The sequence below is a fragment of the Silurus meridionalis genome, chromosome 9 (genome assembly GCF_014805685.1).
Source record: "Silurus meridionalis isolate SWU-2019-XX chromosome 9, ASM1480568v1, whole genome shotgun sequence".
NCBI lineage: Eukaryota > Metazoa > Chordata > Actinopteri > Siluriformes > Siluridae > Silurus > Silurus meridionalis.
Window position 1 is genome coordinate 2,105,848 of NC_060892.1, and position 21,163 is coordinate 2,127,010.

Below are 21,163 nucleotides of genomic sequence, written 5' to 3' on the forward strand. Positions count from 1 at the left end.
GCACACACACACTTTACAGACAAGTCTCATGTCAGCACAGAGACAGTGGGCTGATTTATTGGATTCTTCTCCCCTGAGATCCTCAACCCCCCACACACTCCCTCATCCATCCACCCCTCCTCCTCTTTCTGCTTTTCCCCCCAGGAGAGAGAGGGGTAATGACCCACATCAGAGTGGCTACATGCACACACACACACACACACACACACACACACACACACACACACACACACACGCACGCACACACACACACACAAATACAAACACATTTGCACCGTGTGTAACTGAAACATAGGAGTTTCCTCTCAACGTTCATCCGCTTCATACTCATGATCACGTGCCTCTACTTTTTACACACACACACACACACACACACACACACACACACACACACACACACACACATGTCTTAATGCTTTTATTACACACACTATGATTTCTTTCTTTCTTTCTTTCTTTCTTTCTTTCTTTCTTTTGAGGATTTTATAAATTTCCAGAAATGTTCAGTTTTCAGATGATGATTTTTCAGAAAATTCCACACAAAAAAAAAATTCCATCGACAAAAACTCCGATTAACTTCCCGATTAACTTTTTTCTTTTTCTTGATTTTATAAGAATAGAGACGTGCTGAAGTCTTATTATTATTATTATTATTATTATTATTATTATTATTATTATCAATACTATTAAAATGTAACAATCATTATTTGATGATGCCCATCTTCTCTCTCTCTCTCTCTCTCTCTCTCTCTCTCTCTCTCTCTCTCTCTCCTGAGGTACCAGTGACCAGTCTTCTCATCTCCTCTTGCCCTCAGATCTGCTCGATCCATCCTGATGCCCTCTGGTTCTCATCGTATGGAGACCCTCTGTGTGAGGATGGTTCCACATCAACATTCTAAAGATCCATGAAGTTACTGAGCAACTCAAGAACTTTGAGGATGGATTAAGGATTCTGTGTGTGTGTGTGTGTGTGTGTGTGTGTGTGTGTGTGTGTGTGTGATGTGGAGGGGTGGGTGGATGTCTGTATGAGTGAATGTCATGTGCACAGGAGCTGAAGGGTGTTGATGGTGATAAGCTCTGATGGCTTGAGGAAAGAAGCTCCTTTCATTAGCATTGCAGTCCAGGCCATGTGGGTGTAGAGGTTTTTCTGGTGTGTGTGTGTGTGTGTGTGTGTGTGTGTGTGTGTGTGTGTGTGATATTTTCACATTTCTGCTCTGCCTGGTGTAGAATTCATGGACAGTGTTGACCTGGTGATCAGTTCAGCAGACCTCATCACCCTCAGTATCTCCTGTAGTTTCCATAACCAGTGTGTACAGTAAGGATGCCCTCTGCAGCAAAAGTGGAGATGATCTCATCCCATGAAGGTGGTCAAGGTGCTGCCTCACCTTCAGTATTGTAGTTGAAGGTTGAAGTAAATGCAAAGTCCATTACAGGTTCCTACTCTGTGTGTGTGTGTGTGTGTGTGTGTGTGTGTGTGTGTGTGTGTGTGTGTGTGTGTGTGTGTGTGTGTGTGTGTGTGTGTGTATACCCCAAGGGGAAGTGCTAGTTCAGTGGTTAAGGCATTGGACTAGGGATTGGAGGGTAACAAAATCAAATCCCAGCAAATCCCAACTTCTGGGCCCTTGAGCAAGGCCCTTAACCCTCAACTGCTCAGTTGTAAAGGGATCCACCAAATGCTGTAAATGTTCTCTAAGCTCCTCAGTTTCTTCACTGGTGTCCCAAATGACATTATTATAAAAAAAAAAATGTATGCACAGTAGTTGGATGGATAAACACTGCCCCCTGCTGTCCACAGGCGGTTCTGCATGCAAACAGCCACATGGTGTAACCATTTTGAGTGCGTGGAATAACCGGATGAGGAAAACGACACAGAATAAAAGTCGTGTCCCAATACTTTTGTGCATTATAGTTTATGTCTATGCATTCTTTTTATATGGTTTGTCCCAGTATTTAGTATAATATGATTATTATACAGAAGATTTGGAAGTGCAGGGACATTTCTCAGAGTTCTTGGACTTTTAGAAACTAGTAATCCAACTAGATATATTCTATGCCTAATAGCAACTTGCAACTTTACAATTATGTTTGGCAAATTTTGGTAAACCCCCTCATCCTACGCAACTTACATTTATTTTATTTATACAACTGAGCATTAGGGGCCTTGCTCAGGGGCCAAATGTTGCAGCTTGGTGGTGCTGAAATTTGAACTAACACCCTTTCTGAGAATTGCTGACTCACAGTTTCAGTGTCTGAACCTGAACTTTACTGTCTGTGTGGAGTTCTGAATGTTCTTGTCATCTCTTGGTTTTCTGGTTTCCTCTCGTATCCCCCCCAAATCGACAGCTGGATTTCAAGAGCCCTCTACTGACTGTAAACTTTATTGCAATTAAAAATCAAATATTGACAAGTCTTCTCCTTCCCTTAGACCCTAGATGTTATCAATTAATACCTTTTTGTTCCAGGCAAAATGTGGCAGTGTTGCACAATTTCAACGGTGTCAAAACAACGACCTTTGAGCCGAACCTCAATCTTCGTGAAGAGGGCGAAGTCCGCAGGAGCCAAATCTGGCAAGTAGGGTGGTGCGGAGGTAAGATCGTGCCATTTCACATGTGAGGAGGAGTTTGGTGACAGGGTGCACCAGCACCAGAACAGCACTAGAACAGCACCAGCTGCCTCCAGGTGTCTTTTGCCACACTGACTTATGAAGGTCGGTGCTCCCTGTGACTGTGCATGCAGCCTTGTGCTGCCATCTGTTGGTGTGTTACAAAACTAGTCTCAAAACTTTTTTAATACCCCGTGTTATTTTCAGTCTGTGAGCGGGTTCACACGCTTTATTATCTCTCGAGTTGCCGCAAGGTTGCAACTGTTGCTGACTTTGAAGTGTATGGATTAAAAATTTGCTCCGCTCAGTTTTCTGCAGCAGTTCTGTGATGGTTCTTTTCTGTTCCTCTTCAGCTGGGAACTTCTCAGCAAATGCTGTGGGCTCTGTTTGGAAATGTTATTCAACGTTACGTTTTTTTTGTTTGTTGTTTGCCAATTTTTCACCACATATCAAACACTCTGGCAGTGAAAGCAAATAAATCTGTCCATTCAGAATTACACTCTGTTTTCATCTGAGATTTGACTTTCTGTAGATTTATCCATAGTTCGCTTACGAAAGCAGGCGTATAGACCTCAATATCAGCTACTCACAGGTCAAAGTTCAGTGTCAGATCTGTTAACTCAAGGGCCAAGAAAAGTGTTGTTTCCTTTGAAACACAGTTCACTGTGTAAGAAAAAAAACAAAAACCATATATTTTTTATTTATGTCATTTTGTAAAGGCTTCTGGAAGCCACTGCAGGGGGGATAAAGAGCTGCATGCAGCTCCAGAGCCACCGGTTGCAGACCCCCACGTTATACTAATTTGTACGCCTCTAAAAAACTATACATGCCTCAAAAGTTGACTTTTGAAAAGAGATGCTAAAACAAACAGCTTTCTGATGACTGGAAACATACAATTTCCTTTAAGGTAAAGAAACACCGAACCCCACAGCAAATAATTATCCCTGTGGAAAGCCAAATGTGGGATTGCCTTGTGTTGGTGCAAAAAAGTTGCAGTAGAACACACCGGACAGACTACAGCCGAAGACCAACTAAAGTGTATGTTGTGTGCTTGCATTAGAGAACATAAGTCTTCCATACCAGCAGGTGGCAGTAGTCTGTATTTAGCATCCAAACAGTGAAACCAGAAGATTTACAACTGTGAATATATAAAGTGATTATTACTAACGGATTTGTGTAGCTTTCTTCAATCACGTCTTCTAAGTTAAAAATGGCACTGGCGTTATCAGCCTTTGGTCTTCTTCTTGTGGATTAAAACCTAAAAGAAGACTAGCGAGATGTACCACAACAATGAGTATTGGATCTAGTATGGATTCTGCAGGAGCCTGAGAGTGTTGAGCTCATTCCTTTGTGGTTTTTAGGTAAAGCATCTAGGGAATGGCATCTCTCTGTTCCTGGGTCAGGAACACTGATCTTCTCAATCTCCAAGGAAAAGCTGGCAGTAAAAAGTGACCAGAATGTCCATGCTTACTCCCAATGTATTTAACTTTGACAGTGCTGTCTGTAAACTATCAAAAGTAGTCTGTAGATGTTTATACAACTTGAATAACTTGAATTGGAGCCAAAATGGAGAAAAACAAAATGCATTTTTAAAAGAAAACCTATTAGTGTGGACATGGCCTTAGCTGTCACTGAAGTACAGGAACATGACTACACGCCGATTCCGAAAGGCACAAGATGAGGACGTTATCGACACTATATTTAATGGGGCGTGTGTGAAGTTACATTGATGGCTCAATGATTAAGGCTCTGGTTTACTGATCAGAGGGTCAGGGGTTCAAGCCCTCAGCATGACCAAGCTGCCACTGTTCGGCCCTTGAACAAGGTCTTTAAGCTTCTCTGGTCCACAGATCACCCTGTGCTCTGACCCCCAACTTCCTACCAAGCTGGTATGTGCTAAGAAAAGAATTTCATTGAATATTTCATAAAGTATAAAAAAAAATGGAGATGAAATAAAGATTGTCATAAAAGAACGTCCATAAAACAAACTGGTGCTACAACTGGTGCTGCAAACTGAAAAGCCACTTGCTGGCTTAAACCAGGGAGTGTGTAAGATCTCTCACTCTATTTCACTTTGCAGAGCTACACATGCTCCTGAGATACCCATGATCGTGTCCTCCTCTTTATTCCGAACCTGACTGATGCCCCAATGAAGTTCTCATCAAAAGGAAATCACTGAGATCTGGAAATCTGAGGCTGGTTCCACATGATTAGCTGGAATATTAATTGAAGTTTTTTTAGACTGTGTTTAGACTGTCTGTGTTCGATGTCCATCCAAAATATTTCAGAAACCAAGCAGAAAATCAAGCAGGTCCAGCCCTTGAGTGCTTCTTGTGTTTGTAAGAGTGGCACTCGGCTCAAGGGTTTCTTTGTGGTTGGCAATGCCGTTGGGTCACGCATCTCGAAGCTTGTATAAAAGGTACAAAAAGAATTGGATTTGTTGGGCAGAGTACTTCACACCTTCATACCTTCAATCAGACTGTTGACTAGGAGCTACTACAGTCCATCATCTTCCAGCTGTCAGGGTGCAGATAGTGAGAGCTTTAGTTCTCAACAGTCTCAACAGCTGCTTACTTGCTTCCTTGACTGAAGTGTATTGATAAGAACATCACAGATACCAGAATTACAACCAGATAAAAACTTTTGGAGAAAACTTTATGAAGGAAGTAAATTCTTGAGACCGGGACCTCTGTTTTCAAGTGTAAACACTGCTTTAGTTCCTGTTTGGAAACTCTGGTATTTATGGGTTTTTAGACACATACATGTTCTTGTTGTTTCAAACCCAAAGGCAAAAACACAAGAATTGGACAGTGAATGAGTAAAATAAAGTTCTGTGGAGTTCAAATGTGCTGGTCAATTGTGCTCCACAGTCACACATGGAGGTGGAAGTTTAATGGTTTGGGGTTGTTGATATGAAAACCTATTCTTATAAACACATTATTTCTGTGAACGTTTGGAGAAACCAATCGTCCGGAGAGCATGTAGAGCTGTTCTTCATGCTAAGGGAGGAATTTCTAATGAAAATAAAGTGGAACATCTGTACATTTATATACAGAGGTTCCCCCGAGTTACGATGGTATTTTGCGGAACAGGCAGCAGCGTACGATGTACGTTTGTTTCAAACGGTATCAAAAAGCAATTTTAGTCTTCCAAGCGCCAAGGATGTCTCCTGCTGGTAGTGAAAAAAAGAAGAAGAAAGCCATCAGTTTGGAGCAGAAGATGATAAATCAGGCTATCACAGGCTGTCACTGTCATCGCATCTTCGTCGTAACGTATCTCCATCATAAGTAGAAGACTACCTGTATTTGTTTGGTCAAAAGGAATCTTCATACTCGTTACATTCCATGGTTTGGTGCATAGAAACACAAGGAACATGTTTGTGTCTCTGGAAAACCATAAAACACTTAATATCACCACACTTTTCACAGACATTGTACAGGTTTTACTGATCCTACATTCTCCCAGTGCCTCCTGCAGACACCTTTACATAATCATACCTGTGCTCAATTCCTGACAGATGAGTATCGCCACAAAAAAATTCGAAATGACACTTCAAATGATAAAAACACATCCACCATTCAGTGGTCTGCATCGGTAAAACACCTTCAGTGTTCATGCATGCAGCAAGTTTTGGCAAACAACATGAGACGTTGTTTGTTCATGGTAGAGTAATCAGGGGACAAAAACAGCAGCTAGACTCCATTCATGCCATGTTAGATGATCTGTCAAGCCACCTCCTGCAGCTAGCTCAGCCTCTTTTTCCCTGCCAGCCATCAAAGCCAACCTTTAATAACCCAGTAGCAGAAATAAGATGGAGAGGCAGCCTGGGAAGTGACAGGGTTTCCTTTTTTTCAAGCCCTTTGTATTTCTCTGCCCCAGTTCTCATTAAGATCCTCAAAAATCTAAATTCCTTTCCAAGTCCTAAAATCATATTATTACTCTGTTCTGCACCAGTTCCTGTCACCCTTTTGAAGCAAGGAGAAGGAGGAGAATGTCTTTTTTTTTTTTTATTGTAAAACAAAAGAAGCAAAACTAATAATTAAGCATGTCCTTGGAATCAGAATGCTCACAGCTTCCTCTACAAATATCCCAGAATTCCGCACGGAATGATCCCTGCCCCTGACATCGATTTTCTATTTATTAATGACATTGTTCAGGAAACTTAAGAATATTTTTTATAGAATACATCGACGACACCCTGCGTTACTGCTGCTTTCATAAAGTCCACATCCAACATGTTGAAGATCTTTTATACTACTACTAATAATAATAACAATAAAAACAAGCTCCTAACAAAGCAGCTAGTTATAAAACATATGAATATGTAAATGTCAATGATGAAACAGTCAGATAAACTAGATGGATGGATGGATGGATGATGGATGGATGGATGGATGGATGGATGGATAGCTAGATAACAATGTTGTCCCATAGGGGTCTGATACAAGATTCTAGCTGCTCAACAGTTCTGGATGTCCTTTGTTGTATTTTTCATTTCATAAAATGATTTTTTAAATGGTGAAATGTCTCGACTGAAGGCATTCCAGTTCAGCACTTCGACTCTTCTGCGATGAAATCATGCTATTCTAATAGATGCAGTATGCAGTTAGCATTGTCTCGCTCAGATATGCAGGGCCTTCCCTCAAAAAGACGTTTTCTGGATGGAAGTATATGTTGCTCTAAAACTTGTAAATACCATTCAACAATTATGGAGCCTGTGCAAGCTGACAATTCCACAGACACTAATGCACTCCTATACCATCAGAGCTTTTTGAACTGAGCCCTAATAACAATCCAACTGGTCCCTCTCCTCTTTAGTCTGGAAGACGTGGTGTCCATGGTTTCCAAAAAGAAATAAAAATTTCGATTTGTCTGACTACAGAACAGTTTTAAACTTTACCTCAGAATATTTCAAATGACCTTTGGCCCAGAGAGGATGTTCACGCATGGATCATATTCACGCATGACTTCTTCTTTTCATTATCGAGATTTAACCTGCATTTGTGGATGACATGCCAAACAATGATTTCTGGAGGAGTTAATGAGCCCATGCAGTGATTTCCATTACAGAAACATGGTGTTTTAAACCACGGCCATCCAATATTGATTTTGACCCTTGTTTCTTGTACACAAAGATTTTTCCAGATTCTTCAAAACTTTTGATGATATAATGTGCTGTAAATGATGAGATATTCAACTGTTTTCAATTTGATGTTGAGGAACATTATTCTGAGATTGTTCCACAACCTGTAGACAGAATCTCTCACAGATTTGTGAAGTTCTGCCCATCTTTACTTTTGAGAGACTCTACCTCTCTAAGATACACTATTTATACCCCATCATCTTACTGACATGCTGTCAAGCCTCATAATTTGCTAAATGTTTCATTTACGTTATTTATATTTTTGGTGCCTCGTCCCAACTGTGAAATTCAAAATGACCTCATTTTTTCCTTAAAATGGAATATAATTCTCGGTTTATACATTTGATATGTTTTGTATGTTCTATTGTAAATCAAATATAGGTTTATACATTTTGCAGGTCATTGCATTCTGTTTTTGTTTACATTTGAATCAATAAAGTACAACACTGCAACCATTTCTAAAAGGAGGGTCATCCCAGGGGAGTAAAATGAAATGCCAGTGATCCCATCCCCTCCTCTCTGGACCTTCCCGATCCACCCTGATGCCTTTACAGAGTTGAGAACCTCACCAATGATGGAAGTCTAATGAATGAATATTCGCTGCCATCCAGAAGAAGATACGTGAATAGATTTGAGCAGAAGAGCAATAAAAAGCTTTCTGATACATCATATGGAACTAGTTATTTATACACATGAATTGATGAAATGAACCACAGAATGTGCTCAGAGGACATTCTAGAACCAGAACCCTGGAGAATAAGCAGTTCTGCAGGCTCATTTGCTTCATCAGATAAATTCTATGGCACCTCGTCTCAGAGGCCGACCAGAAAAACACAGCTCCGAGACATTTTGTCCAATAGGTGGACTATTTCTTTACCAGTTTGTACAATCATACACCCCACACACACACCACACACACACACACACACACACACACACACACATACTGGTTTTTATGTATTAGGTGGACTTTGCCTGGTAAACAAGTTGTACCATGGTTTAAAGGTACCCACCCTTCCCCTTGTGCTACAGTGATGCTACAAATGTCAAAAAATCTAATCAGCTCTGAGGAAAACAAATTTCACTTCAGAATTACTTTACACAAATTTAAACAATTTATATAAAGACCTGACATTATGGTTGTATATGAGGACCTGCTCGGAATGTCCCGCCTTCTGACAAAAATAGTGTTTGTAAGGACATACGGGCTTTATCAGGACATTGGTTTTAACAATACACAAACAAGACATCACACAGTATTGAAGGGACAGGCATGTTTTATTGGCCCTCTGACACACACAAACACAGACTTGACAGCATGGTGCACTATCAAGACATCAGTGACTTAAAAGAACAAGTCCTTTCCTTGTAGTTTTCGGGACTTCTTTTAGAGTTTTTAGTCTCTGCAAAATATTCATAAACAAACTAACCAAAAACCCATTATAAATGAAATTTGATAACCAAGATGTTTAGATATTTGAATGTTTAGTGCATAGTGAAATCTCCAAAATGCTCAGTGTTATATAAAGCTTGCAGAGAGCTAGATATACAAATGAATTACATAAAGACACTTAAACCAATTTAAAATGAGGAAAATTGTAAAGCTAATTACAATCCTAATAAATCCCACCCACGATCAGCTGCCATAATAAAGAGCTAGTGTTATTCAATCACTAGTCATAACGTTATAAGATCATAACGTTATGCCTGGTGTGTACATTTCTTGATGGGAACTCCAAAGCTTTTCTACGTCGCTCTGGGAATGGGAGTTTGCTATTGCCATAAATGTAGATGGGACATCGAAGAACTCAATTGTATCAATGAGTGTATGCAAACATAACCACAGACAGTAAGTGAAAGAGGTATGATGGCAGAGGTTTGTTTAGGACTATAAATAGCAAATAAATGTGAATAATGTTACCTTTTGTAATATAAATTCTTATTGCTAATTAATATATTGAAAAAGTGTCCTGAAAAATCCTGAAAATCATAACCTAAAAAATGCAACGCAAACCATTTTCCTCTTCTGGTGTCCGATTGCTTCACATCCCTGTAAAAAAGAAATCATCATTGAGTACATTAGCAGTGTGGACTGACATATTATGGCGCATATTAAACATGGTTAGAACAGGTTAGAAAACCTACTGATCTGTGCTGGTGTCTTCAGGAAGCATCCAAATTCGCAGCATCAGCCCCACTCTCAGAGTCACTTCCATCACTAGCATCAATGTTGAGTTTATCTTAAAAGCAGATGCAAAAATTAATACTACTGTATGTTTCGTTTGTAACTAAAAGCTCATCGATTTGAATAATCATAACATTAAAGATTTTCACCAATTTATCTTGATGCCTTAATACTAGCCTAATTCTACACAGGACATATCAAGGACTCAATTTTACAATTTAAATGCATACCTTTAATTTCAAAGCTGAGGTGATAAAATAACAAGGTTTTTGTATATTCTACTGAACAGTAATATGATATACAAATTATCAATATAAACCTTTGTCATATTTTCTTTTGTTCAAGAACTGTTTTTGTTATTGTAAGATACTGTTCAGTACATATTTAAAAACATAACCAAAACAAATACTCAGTTTATAATTATTTAACAGAATTTCTTATGACAAAAATAATGTCTATCAGGCAACCTTACTTTTTTGTCTTTTCACAAAGTTCTTTTGAATCCTGTTTCTTAGGCTTAGATTGGCCCTTTACAATGGTAATCTAAAATAGACAAAACTAAATGCTTTTATATGGACCTGTCCAGGGATATTTTAATGGCTATTACCTCCCTTTAGGCTGGACACAAACCAATTAGATTCTCAAAGCATTTTTGATTTTAAACATACATTTAGCTTCACTAACGTTTCAAATTTACGCTCGCATTCCACTGACTATCTGATGTACAGACAGCAGTAAAATATTGGAGTTATTCCAAAAATCAGACAATGTAAGCCTGGCTGTAGCATCTTCTTAACCAGGTTAACACATTTGGACTATCATTTGGACATAATTAACAATATATAAATATTTTTTTACTTTTCATAATCTTTTGGCTCTCTATTAATTTGCACCCATATAATTGACACCCAGCAATATAATAATACGCATGATGCATTAACTATAATCTATTTGGGTCACTTTTGTTCTCATGATATACAATCACCCAGGTCACATCTGCTATGTGGTGCTTCTGTAACAAACCCTTACCTCTGAGGGATAAGGAAGTACAATAGTCAGTAAGTCTACATCTATAAGATGCAAATTTGAAAGAAATTAATTTAATAAAGTTTATGGTGCTCATACAATAACTTTATAAAGTGAAGTCCTCGAGACCAGGTTTCTGTCAGACACTATACACACAGCTGATGATGTACATTGACTATCACATTACTACAAGGTACAACAAATCTGCTATGTGGCGCTTCTGTAACAAACCCTTACCTCTGAGGGATAAGGAAGTACAATAGTCAGTAAGTCTACATCTATAAGATGCAAATTTAAGAGAAATTAATTTAATAAAGTTAATGGTGCTCATAAAATAACTTTATAAAGTGAAGTCCCTCGAGACCAGGTTTCTGTCAGACACTATACACACAGCTGCTTATGTACATTGACAACGTCCCCATATACCCAGTGTACTGCTAAACCATGTCTGTTCCATATACACTCAGATAAACACTAAACATGTACATCACTAAAGCCCTGATATACCATGTATTTGTCAAACACACGGACACACTAATACTCCTTTGGTAGAGGACTCTTACATGATGGTCTATGCATGTCCTTATTAGACACAGTGTTCTCATAAAACAGGTCTCAGCCATACACACTACATACACACAGACTAACTCAATCCTAACCCCAGCACCTAAAACTGCACACAAAATCTCAGTCATTTTGATCTCAAGACATGGTTCACAGATAGTGTTCACCCATCCAGTCAATCTCTCCCAGTGACTAAGAGAGACAATACGTACTGATAAAAACATACTAAAACAATGCAAAGTACCTGCAACATTTTGGGAATAAATAATCAGAATATGATTTTTATAAATTACCTTTTCTCACTCTTCTCCTGGATCAGCAGCCTCCAACTCATCTACTGCAGTAACCTCTAATGTTTTCAGCTACATTCTAAAAACAGAAACAAGAAATCTTTCTCACATTTGTTATAAACATTAAGTAGCCCTAGAATGTATTTGATACTTAAGTCACATTTTAATGCAATTAATTTTACTGCATTAGCAACCATATCAAACCAAGACATTAATTTCAAAAGATACATAAAACTAAGTTTTACACAAAACATTTAATTTAAAACAGATTGGTATGTTTAGAAATATTTAAAAAAAAAGCATTTGGATCACCAGCAATTGTATTATTAACAATCGCAAACAAGGTCTTAGTATTTAGTCCGACATACTAGGTTTTGCAGAACTGCTAGTTCTACAAATGACTATGCATAAAACTGTTTCTGTGAAAATTCCAGTAGTTTCCACCAAGATTGAATCAACAAATATTCCTTTTATTTTTATTAGAGCAACAACAATCTGCCACTTCCTTTACTATTGCATTTTACAGATACTCTATAAGGTCTATGTCAGGCTTTTGGGGTGATTTTAAGTGCACTGTATATACAGTACATTAGCAAAGCACACTGTATATATGGTATATTATTTACACCCAGCAAGAACATTGCTGCCTTAACTATACTATAATATTTGGGTCACTTTTGTTCTCATGATATACAATCACCCAGGTCACATCTGCTATTTGGTGCTTCTGTAACAAACCCTTACCTCTGAGGGATAAGGAAGTACAATAGTCAGTAAGTCTACATCTATAAGATGCAAATTTAAGAGAAATTAATTTAATAAAGTTAATGGTGCTCATACAATAACTTTATAAAGTGAAGTCCCTCGAGACCAGGTTTCTGTCAGACACTATACACACAGCTGCTTATGTACATTGACTATCACATTACAACAACGTCCCCATATACCCAGTGTACTGCTAAACCATGTCTGTTACATACACACGCCAATAAACACAAAACACATGTAAATCACTAAAGCCCTGATATACAATGAAACAGGTCTCAGGCATACACAGTACATACAGATTTATAAGATATAATAAGAGCTCAATATAATTTCACAACTGTAAAAAAAAAAAAATATATTACCTGTTTACTGTGTTCGATGATTGCCAGAGTGTCTGCTGTTGCGAGGTTAAAGAGGTCTCCCTCATCAAAAGGGACTGAACTGAATACTCCACACCCTGAATAAGAAAAAATGAAATATTAATCCAGTCGTGAACTTCACACCAGTTTTATCCTAATGCCCTGTCTGTTAATGAAAGCAGTCTAGGTCAAAAGGAACATAGGATGGCATGTGTGAATGGACCCTTACCTTTATCTGAATTTATATATTTCCAGGTTTGTCTTTCCCAGCAGATGTGTAATACTCCGTCTCCTGCTTTGGATGTTCTTTTCTTCTTCTGCGCTTCATCTCAGCCATGTTAAAATGATGCTGTTCTTCCCCACAGAAATGAGTGTTTATTTAAACTAAAACCTTAAATTGTTAATATAAGTGGTGTTTATGTAAAACATGTCCAGTGATAGAGCATGGGACAATGCTGAGGAGAGCTGGGATTTAAACTCTCCATCACACTGACACTCAAAGATATCAGACTTCTGATGTGTTCATTCTGCTTTACTTCTGACTACAGTATTACTGAGTTATGAGTGAAGAGTATCAGGGGTTATTTACACCCTCACAGTGATACAGCAGTGTTTACACACTGTACCATCATCTCTATCTCACACTCAGACCCTCACCACCGCTCCAAACTCAGCCATGTAACTCCCGCGCCGCACGCACTCAGCTGTTTCCGGTCGCACGCGCTAACCGGAAGTGATGTTCTAGTGACATTAAATAGCATACAGCCTTATAATAAACAAAATAATAACAATTAAAAGCAGTTCTGAGTAGTTTGTAAGCAGTCCGGGTGCTGTGTACAACAGCTCACCTTACAACACTGCACGCGCTAACCGGAAGTGATGTTCTAGCGACATTAAATAGCATACAGCCTTATAATAAATAAAATAATTAAAAGCAGTTCTCAGTAGTTTATAAGCAGTCCGGGTGCTGTATGCCCAGCAGCTCACCTTACAACACTGCACGCGCTCTGTGGCCGGAGCGAACGCGTTTAAAGAGCCGCGAGGATGCGCGCGCGGCTATCAGCTAGCGGCTATCAGCACTGACTATTATTAGCTAGCATCCATGCTAACATACAGACATTTCCCCTTCATTTTAATTCGGCCAAACGCACTAAACCCAAATTTATACAGTGCGCATTCGGTACAAGATTTATCAGTAATTAGTTATTCAACTCAGGTTTTAAAACTAACCATTGATAATGTTGCTAACTAGCCAGCTTTAATTTATGCATTAAGGCTAAATTCACCCCAATCTCCAGATTCCAATGAAATATTTCTTACAACATTAATTTACAACAAGGAACCGAGCTCTTGGAATATATCAATAGTCTACTCATTAAGTTTATGAACTTTATAATCATACCTGGCTTTTAAAGGGCTGGATAATGGCTGTTCAATGTGTTGGCAAACCGAGTCTAATGAAACTCCGCCCTTAAAAGGAACACGTAGGATAATTGACGTAGGTCTCAGCCAATCACAGAACGAAAAATGGCAATCAGCGCTAGCCAATCAGAAGGCTCAAATTTTCACACATGTGTGAACGGATTGCAGTACCGGCTCCGGGCTACAGGGCGCACTACGAAATTCAAAGTTACACTGTGTTAAGTCAGTTTCGGGTGTTTGTGGTATAAATGGACATGGACTGAAATTTTGAATTTCAGCTCCTCTAGTATAGATATATATAGCCACAGTGCGGGAATTATGAGGACACCTGTCCTGTCCCCATAATCCCAAATGTCCCCATAATGTCGATGCGTAATCAGGTCAAATGTCCACATAAACCACAAAAACCAACACACACACACACACACACACACACACACACATCTATAAATAACGCTCATTCATTAATTTCAAGTCTTTATTCAACAACTGCTCACTAATGACGTCAACGAGCCTTTAAATCTCTCATCCCGTGTCCTGGCTTGGACTCTGCTTTGTCCTGAACTCCAGTTCCTGCTACAGTCTGTTTGCTGATGGCTTCACTTTGTGTCTGCATCGTGGTATTGAGGTTGGTTTGCCTTTTTGACTCGTCTGCCTCAGACGTTCAATAAAAAAACAAAGCAAACAGACCTGTATTTGCATCCCACACTGTCCCTGTCTGACACCGACCTAAAGACCAGGACAAATAACACAAACAATAAACACAAAAACGAGAATAATAGTGAATGGAAATCAAGTAACAGATGATTCTGATGTGAACACAATACCACTGCAATACCTGTAGTCTTTATACAATCTGTAATAGAGCTCATCTCAAGTAGGCGATTTAGTATTGAAGCAAGATTTCACGAAAATGTACAAATAGATACACACCGTATACACTGTGGGACACCTGACTTTCACATCCGTATTCAATTAAATGCAATATTTTACCAATAGACATTGTTGTAGAGCAACTTCACAGGATTGAACGAGCTTCGTGTATTTAATCTGATGTGTATTTATCTCTGATGAGCAGTCTGGGGTGAGCGTGGAAAGGAAAAACTCCCATAGATATCGAGAAACCTGGACAGGAACCAGACTCAAAAAAGAGGAACCCATGCTTATTCGGGTGAATGTGGTTCTTTCTGAAAAAAGTTGGAGGCACACATGTGTGAAGGATGTCTTTGGATGCCATAAAACTGTCCCTTAAATTAAACTAGGAGACCTAGGCATAAACCTAGCTCCATGAAGATATGCTCTACATGTGTTCGAGTGAAAGATCTCCTGCTATAGAGCTCTGAATCTCAACCTGATTTTTCTCATATACATCAGTACCTGACTTTACTAACACCTGAATGAATCTTCACACATCTCCCCAAAATCTGGAGAAACAATTCACCAGAAGAGTATAGGGTTTGGAGTAAATGGAGAAAATGTGGAATGGGAGCTCAATAAAAGAAGCACATACCAATCGTATAGTCAAGGTGTCCAAATTTTTGTGGAACTTGTATGAAAATGTTGCAGTTTGATCCCTGGAAAGGAATAAGCGTGGGAATATCCTGCTTTCTTCCCAAATAAACAGGTTCTTGAAGGGTTTACACTGGTTGTTCCTGCAGGTGCAGGTTTGGATTGAGCTCTGCAGGAGTAGAAAGGATTACGCAGGTCTCTACATGTTGGTTGGTCTGTAACAGAAAATGACATGGGAGCTGATGCAAAGGCTCATAATAGACACAAGGTGGCGCTCTATAACAAACCATTAAAATCAGAGAACAGGAACCAGCATGGACATGAGGAAGACTTGGATCACTTGAGATTAGACAGGCTAAATCTTTGTGTTTTTAAATCTGATTTTATAAACTTACTTTTTCAGGATGGTTTTCAGGTGAATTGTAATTTATTATTATAATAATAATAATAATAATTATTATTATTATTATTATTATTATTTATTTTGTAATATCTGGTCAAATGTATATTTTGCATTGTAAATCATTCATCCACAAATAAAACCTTGCAAATTATACTGAAAGTGAATTATTCCTAAAAGAAATGTTGTCATTAGAAAAATCAAAATATTAATTAACAACAAAAAGAATGAAATTCTGTGGAGAAATTCCCTGTACATATATGCCCCTGCTTTTGTTTTCATATGATGTGTATTTTGATTATGTTTCCAGGGAAAGAAAGGAAACATTTACCCCTTTTCTTTTTTTTCAGGTTAGATTTTATATTATATGATTAGGTTAAATTTAGATTTGCATTGTTTGTTTATATGGTGGAATTTAGCTGTTATCTTCTTTTAATAATTAAAATAACCCCACAAAATATTACTATTAAAAACAAAACAAACACAGAAAACCAATGAACAGAATCACCATAATCCTCGAACCTCGAAACTCGCGACCTTCACACTCGTGACCTTCACACTCGTGACCTTCACACTCGTGACCTTCACACTGTGACCTTCACACTCGTGACCTTGATAGTTCGCAACTTTTTCATTTGGAACCGGATTAAGAGTTAAAACAGATAGTTGGCGAGAAGCCAACTTTAAATTATAATATATATTAAAATATAATAATTCTATAAAATAAACTGCATAAAAATATTTGAAAAACTATTTTATTATTTAATTATTTATTTAAAGTAGTAAATAAAACATTTCAGCGAGTAATTCACAATTGTTGTTGAGTTTACAGAACAGTACATGTTTAAATCCCCTTGAAAAAGGAAACATCAAAAGGAGAGTCAAATCTTCGCCCTCGCGAGTTTCGTGGCTGCACTGTACACGTATTCGTACTAACATTTTTCGGTACGGGGCTTTAGGTTCAGTACACACGTGTCCCGAATGCAGTCCTGAATGTCTGTTTCCCTCAGGAACGTATTAAGTGGCGGACCGTTTGTTTAGTCTCCGCCTTGCACTTTGAGCTCATTTTATTATGATTATTATTAAACTTGAAAACATTCACAACAACGGCAGAGGTATAAAAAACTAGAGTTAGCGCAGTGTCACTGCATCATAATGGATTCTTTAGCGTTTTTTTTTCAAGCTTCAAGAATTTCTCTTAAAATGAGAAAATCGTGGCCACATATCGAATGAGGGAACGAATGAAGGACGGAAGAAATGAAGACATTTGTTAAAAGCTGCTGAATAAATTGAAAATGTTTATATTAAATGTAAAACACACACACGTGGATATTTGTGTCATATTTCATCCGTTCGTATCTTCACGTTTCATAAAAACAACAAAAAAATTGAAGAATCAAAAACAAAAGTTTGTGGACACACGATTCTTTGTGGAGATGAATTCATCCTCAAGGGTGTTAGTAAGATGTAGGTGATGTGAGGAGGCCTGGGGTGTGGTCATTGTTCACATTTATCATATACAATAGGGTTGAGAGCAGTAGCAGGAGATCTTCCACACCATCCCATGTAAAGCTGATCTGCATGGTTCATGGTGGAACAGGTTTCAAGTGAAGGGAAAAATCTTATGACACAGTTTCCAAGTACAAGTGTGTGCCTCCAAAATTGTGCTAACATTTTGAGGAAGAACCATCATTCACCCTCTATTTGAGTCTGGTTCCTCCAAAGGTCCTTCATACCATCGATGGGAGTGTTTCCTTGCCATGGTCCTCCCAGGCTCAGGAGATCTTTCACTTCATCCAATGTAAAACATATCTTTGTGGAGCTGGATTTGTGCACAAGGACGTTTTGTTCTTCTAGGATTGTCTTCTTCTTCCTCGTGTATTTAAGCAGCACGAGATTTGTCTAATGAATGCATTTGTCTCAAAGAGTGCCGATGGGGGTTTCTAGCAGGGTTCCTACAAGCCCAGGAACACATGGCCTTCTGAAACCGTGGATCAGTGGCTCCACCAAGCGGCCACGCTCTAAAACCAGCTTGCACATTTTTGTGTTGAATGAAGCTCCGCCTCTGAGAGCGTCGGAGAAGATAAGCAGTGTGTAAGTGTGGATCTGAGTCCGAGATGATCCTCCAGCGAGGGGGTTAGGACGCGAGCGTGAGACAGCCAGGAGATCAGTGAGAGACGGAGACAGAGACAGAGGGCGGACACAGGTCGAGCCGGGAGCCGGGAGAGGCGATGATGGCGGCGGCCATAGAGAGAGGAGGGGTCCGGGCCGCCTTCATGAATCCAGGCACGGGAGGCGTCGGCGTCGGTGTCGGAGTCGGTGGTCTCGCACCGGGGGTCGGGCTCACCGCTCCGGGAATCATGACCGGATCCGGGGCTGCAGCCTCGGGCTCTTCTGGTCCTCTTCCCGTTCCTATGAATCTTTTTGCGACGTGGGAGATCGACCGATCCTCCCCGAGCTGCGTGCCGAGGTACCGGAGCGCGTCTTTTGTCTCTGGATTGAAGTGAAAATTCGGTGTTTTAAACAGTGTGCATGCAAAGCCGGCGTGTTCTGCGCGTGCATGGAACGGGGTTCGGGTTGTGGGATTTGTCGGATTGTAGATTTCGGCGAGATCTTTTGCAGCGCGCGCCCCGAGTTGATTTCGCGTGATTGCGTGATTTTCACGGGCGCGGGTGCGGGCGCGCGAGACGCTTAATTAAATTGCGCGCATTTTTTTTAATTACGCCTCAATTGTTTTTTTATTATTTGGCGCGCGACATTTGTTTGTTTATCCTTTTGAAGCGCTTTGGTGCGGGAAATAATAAAAAAAAAAAGTGCACAGAACTCGATTCGGATTCGGTCCTGTTTTCTAGTGGTTCTGGGAGTTTTTTCCGCCCACCCACCTCCCAGCTCTTGGTGGATTGATGTGACCTAAATTTGGAGTGCCATCTCCCTGAGTCTCCCTGAGCCAAGCTGCTGATAACGGATTCGTTTTTTTGTATCCAGTTCGATGTTGCATTGTTGCTTTCAGCACGCGCACCATGTATTTGCAGCTCGCTCGACTAATAACGCGTTTATAACGCGTGCATTACGTGCTCATAATCCTCATCACTGAGATCCTGCATCTCTTGTAATAGCAGGCCAGAAGTTTTTGATTATTGGTTGCAGATGTCATTTCCCCCCTCCCTCTCTTCTCCTGCAGCTCTCTTCTGATATAACACTCCCAGGTTTCTTCTTTCATTAGAAAGAATAAAATCCCCACTTTTTTTCTTCTACTTCTTCTCATAAATCATAGCACTCATGTTTTTTTTTTTTACGGCTATAAACATACCTAAACAATGCGCTCATGCATCCTCCGCTGGTTAAAAAAACGCTTGAGACGGATGTTTAGCCGCAACAACTCCAAATTTATGCACGCTTCTTTTTTTTTTTTTTACGACATGCCATGCACAGACCGTCAGAGAATGTAGGAGGACCAGCGAAGGGCAGATTCTCAGAAATAAGAGACACTTTATACTCTGGAAGAGCTGGAATGAGGACAGCTGGCTGGTGGCTGGTTATGGGGTTGGGGGTTGTTAAGATTGTGCTGTAGAGACGTTCTTTTCGCAACTATTCCACGTTCATCCCTTGGTGGTACTTAGTCGCAACCTCCACTCTTAAATACTTATTCTTTTTCCCTTGATTTCACAGTGTTTTTTTTCCTTGCATTGCCAAACGCACCAGAATTCTCAGCAGGAAGAAAAACGATGTTGCAGATAGAGCCCGTAATAGATCAGGGCTTCCAGTAATTAACAGGTTGCCTAGATCACCTCAGCTAGCAAACAGCAGGTCGATTATTCATGCCGTTTCATTGGACTTTAATTGGTTCGGGAAAGCCGTGTTCCGCCATTATGTGTGATGGAGTAATGTTGCCTTGGGAAATGCTTTGCTGGCCAATTAGTCTTGGAGGAGATCTATGTTCTCACTCCCCAAGCGAACCTCTACCCCCTGTCTTGTTGCTGTGGGACCCTGAAGGTTTTAGTGTTCAGGAGATGAAGATCTACTCAGGAGGTGATGTGTTTTTTGGAATGAAAAGCACCAAGGAGCGTTTTGGGATTTTTATTAAATTTTTTCCATCTGGCTTTACATTGCTCTGTGGATGTAACTGATGATACAGATTTTACACAAATCAATAACCGTTGTCTCCTGGGTATCTGTGAGAAGAACAGAAGAGATCTGAGGTCACAACAATTATGTATTTAAGAAGGTGGAACAGCGGTATAGCGGGTTGCACGAGACCAGGGTCTGAAATGATCTAATAAATAACATGTAGCTAAAGGGTGTATATTTATATTTATACAGTACTTTACTGTAATGTGTTAATAATGTAACAGTACATCATTTGGCAAAACAGCAATTACACCACCATATTGTAAAAAATTGACAGTCAGTATGTATGTGGGCGTGTACAAGCGCCGGTTTGTGAGAGGAGGGCGGAGCCTGTCGGACTCATGTGTCATATCATCATCATAAGAAGGAAAAAAATCACTAGTCGAACCCTCGTAATTTAGGGCGTATTTATATATTTATACGTAAGTAGTCCTGGGGTGCAGTCAGCGTTCGCGTTCATCATGTTCCATAAGTTTGGAGCACATTGTCATGGAGCTTTGTGATGCTGGTACGGGTTTGGCTCTCGTAGTTCCGATGGAAGAGAAAATGTTAAAAACGCTAGCACATCGCATGACGTTGAACTGTGTGTGGAACTTTGTGGAACATTCTGGGGAAAAATAGATCTGCTGTGTTCTTCCTGGGACACACTGAGGAGAAAGTGGTTATTAAAGATGAATAAATGATGAACGAACAAGCGCACATTGTTCTACGAAGAGCATAAACATGTCGCTGCTTGTTATGTCATCCAACGCATTGCCTCGCTATCA

At 39.6% G+C, this 21,163-nt stretch overlaps 1 protein-coding gene and 1 long non-coding RNA gene across 3 annotated transcripts in view; one reads left to right on the forward strand and one right to left on the reverse strand.

Annotated features, from left to right (window-relative positions):
* Positions 1-14,874: 14,874 nt before the first annotated feature.
* On the reverse strand, positions 14,875-19,711 carry LOC124390991. Its single transcript, XR_006926890.1, has 3 exons — positions 19,579-19,711; positions 15,870-16,083; positions 14,875-15,088 (listed from the first exon to the last, which is right to left on the reverse strand). It is a non-coding gene; the product is annotated as an uncharacterized LOC124390991 (long non-coding RNA).
* Positions 17,866-21,163, forward strand: part of si:ch211-126j24.1 (phosphofurin acidic cluster sorting protein 2) — a 71,423-nt gene continuing 68,125 nt past the window's right edge. Inside the window, exon 1 of one of the 2 annotated variants that reach the window (XM_046857175.1) lies at positions 17,866-18,738. In XM_046857175.1, the coding sequence (XP_046713131.1) occupies positions 18,500-18,738 (239 nt within the window). In that variant the 5' untranslated portion in view covers positions 17,866-18,499. The remainder of the gene's footprint in view (positions 18,739-21,163) is intronic. The other variant, XM_046857176.1, reaches the window with a different exon arrangement.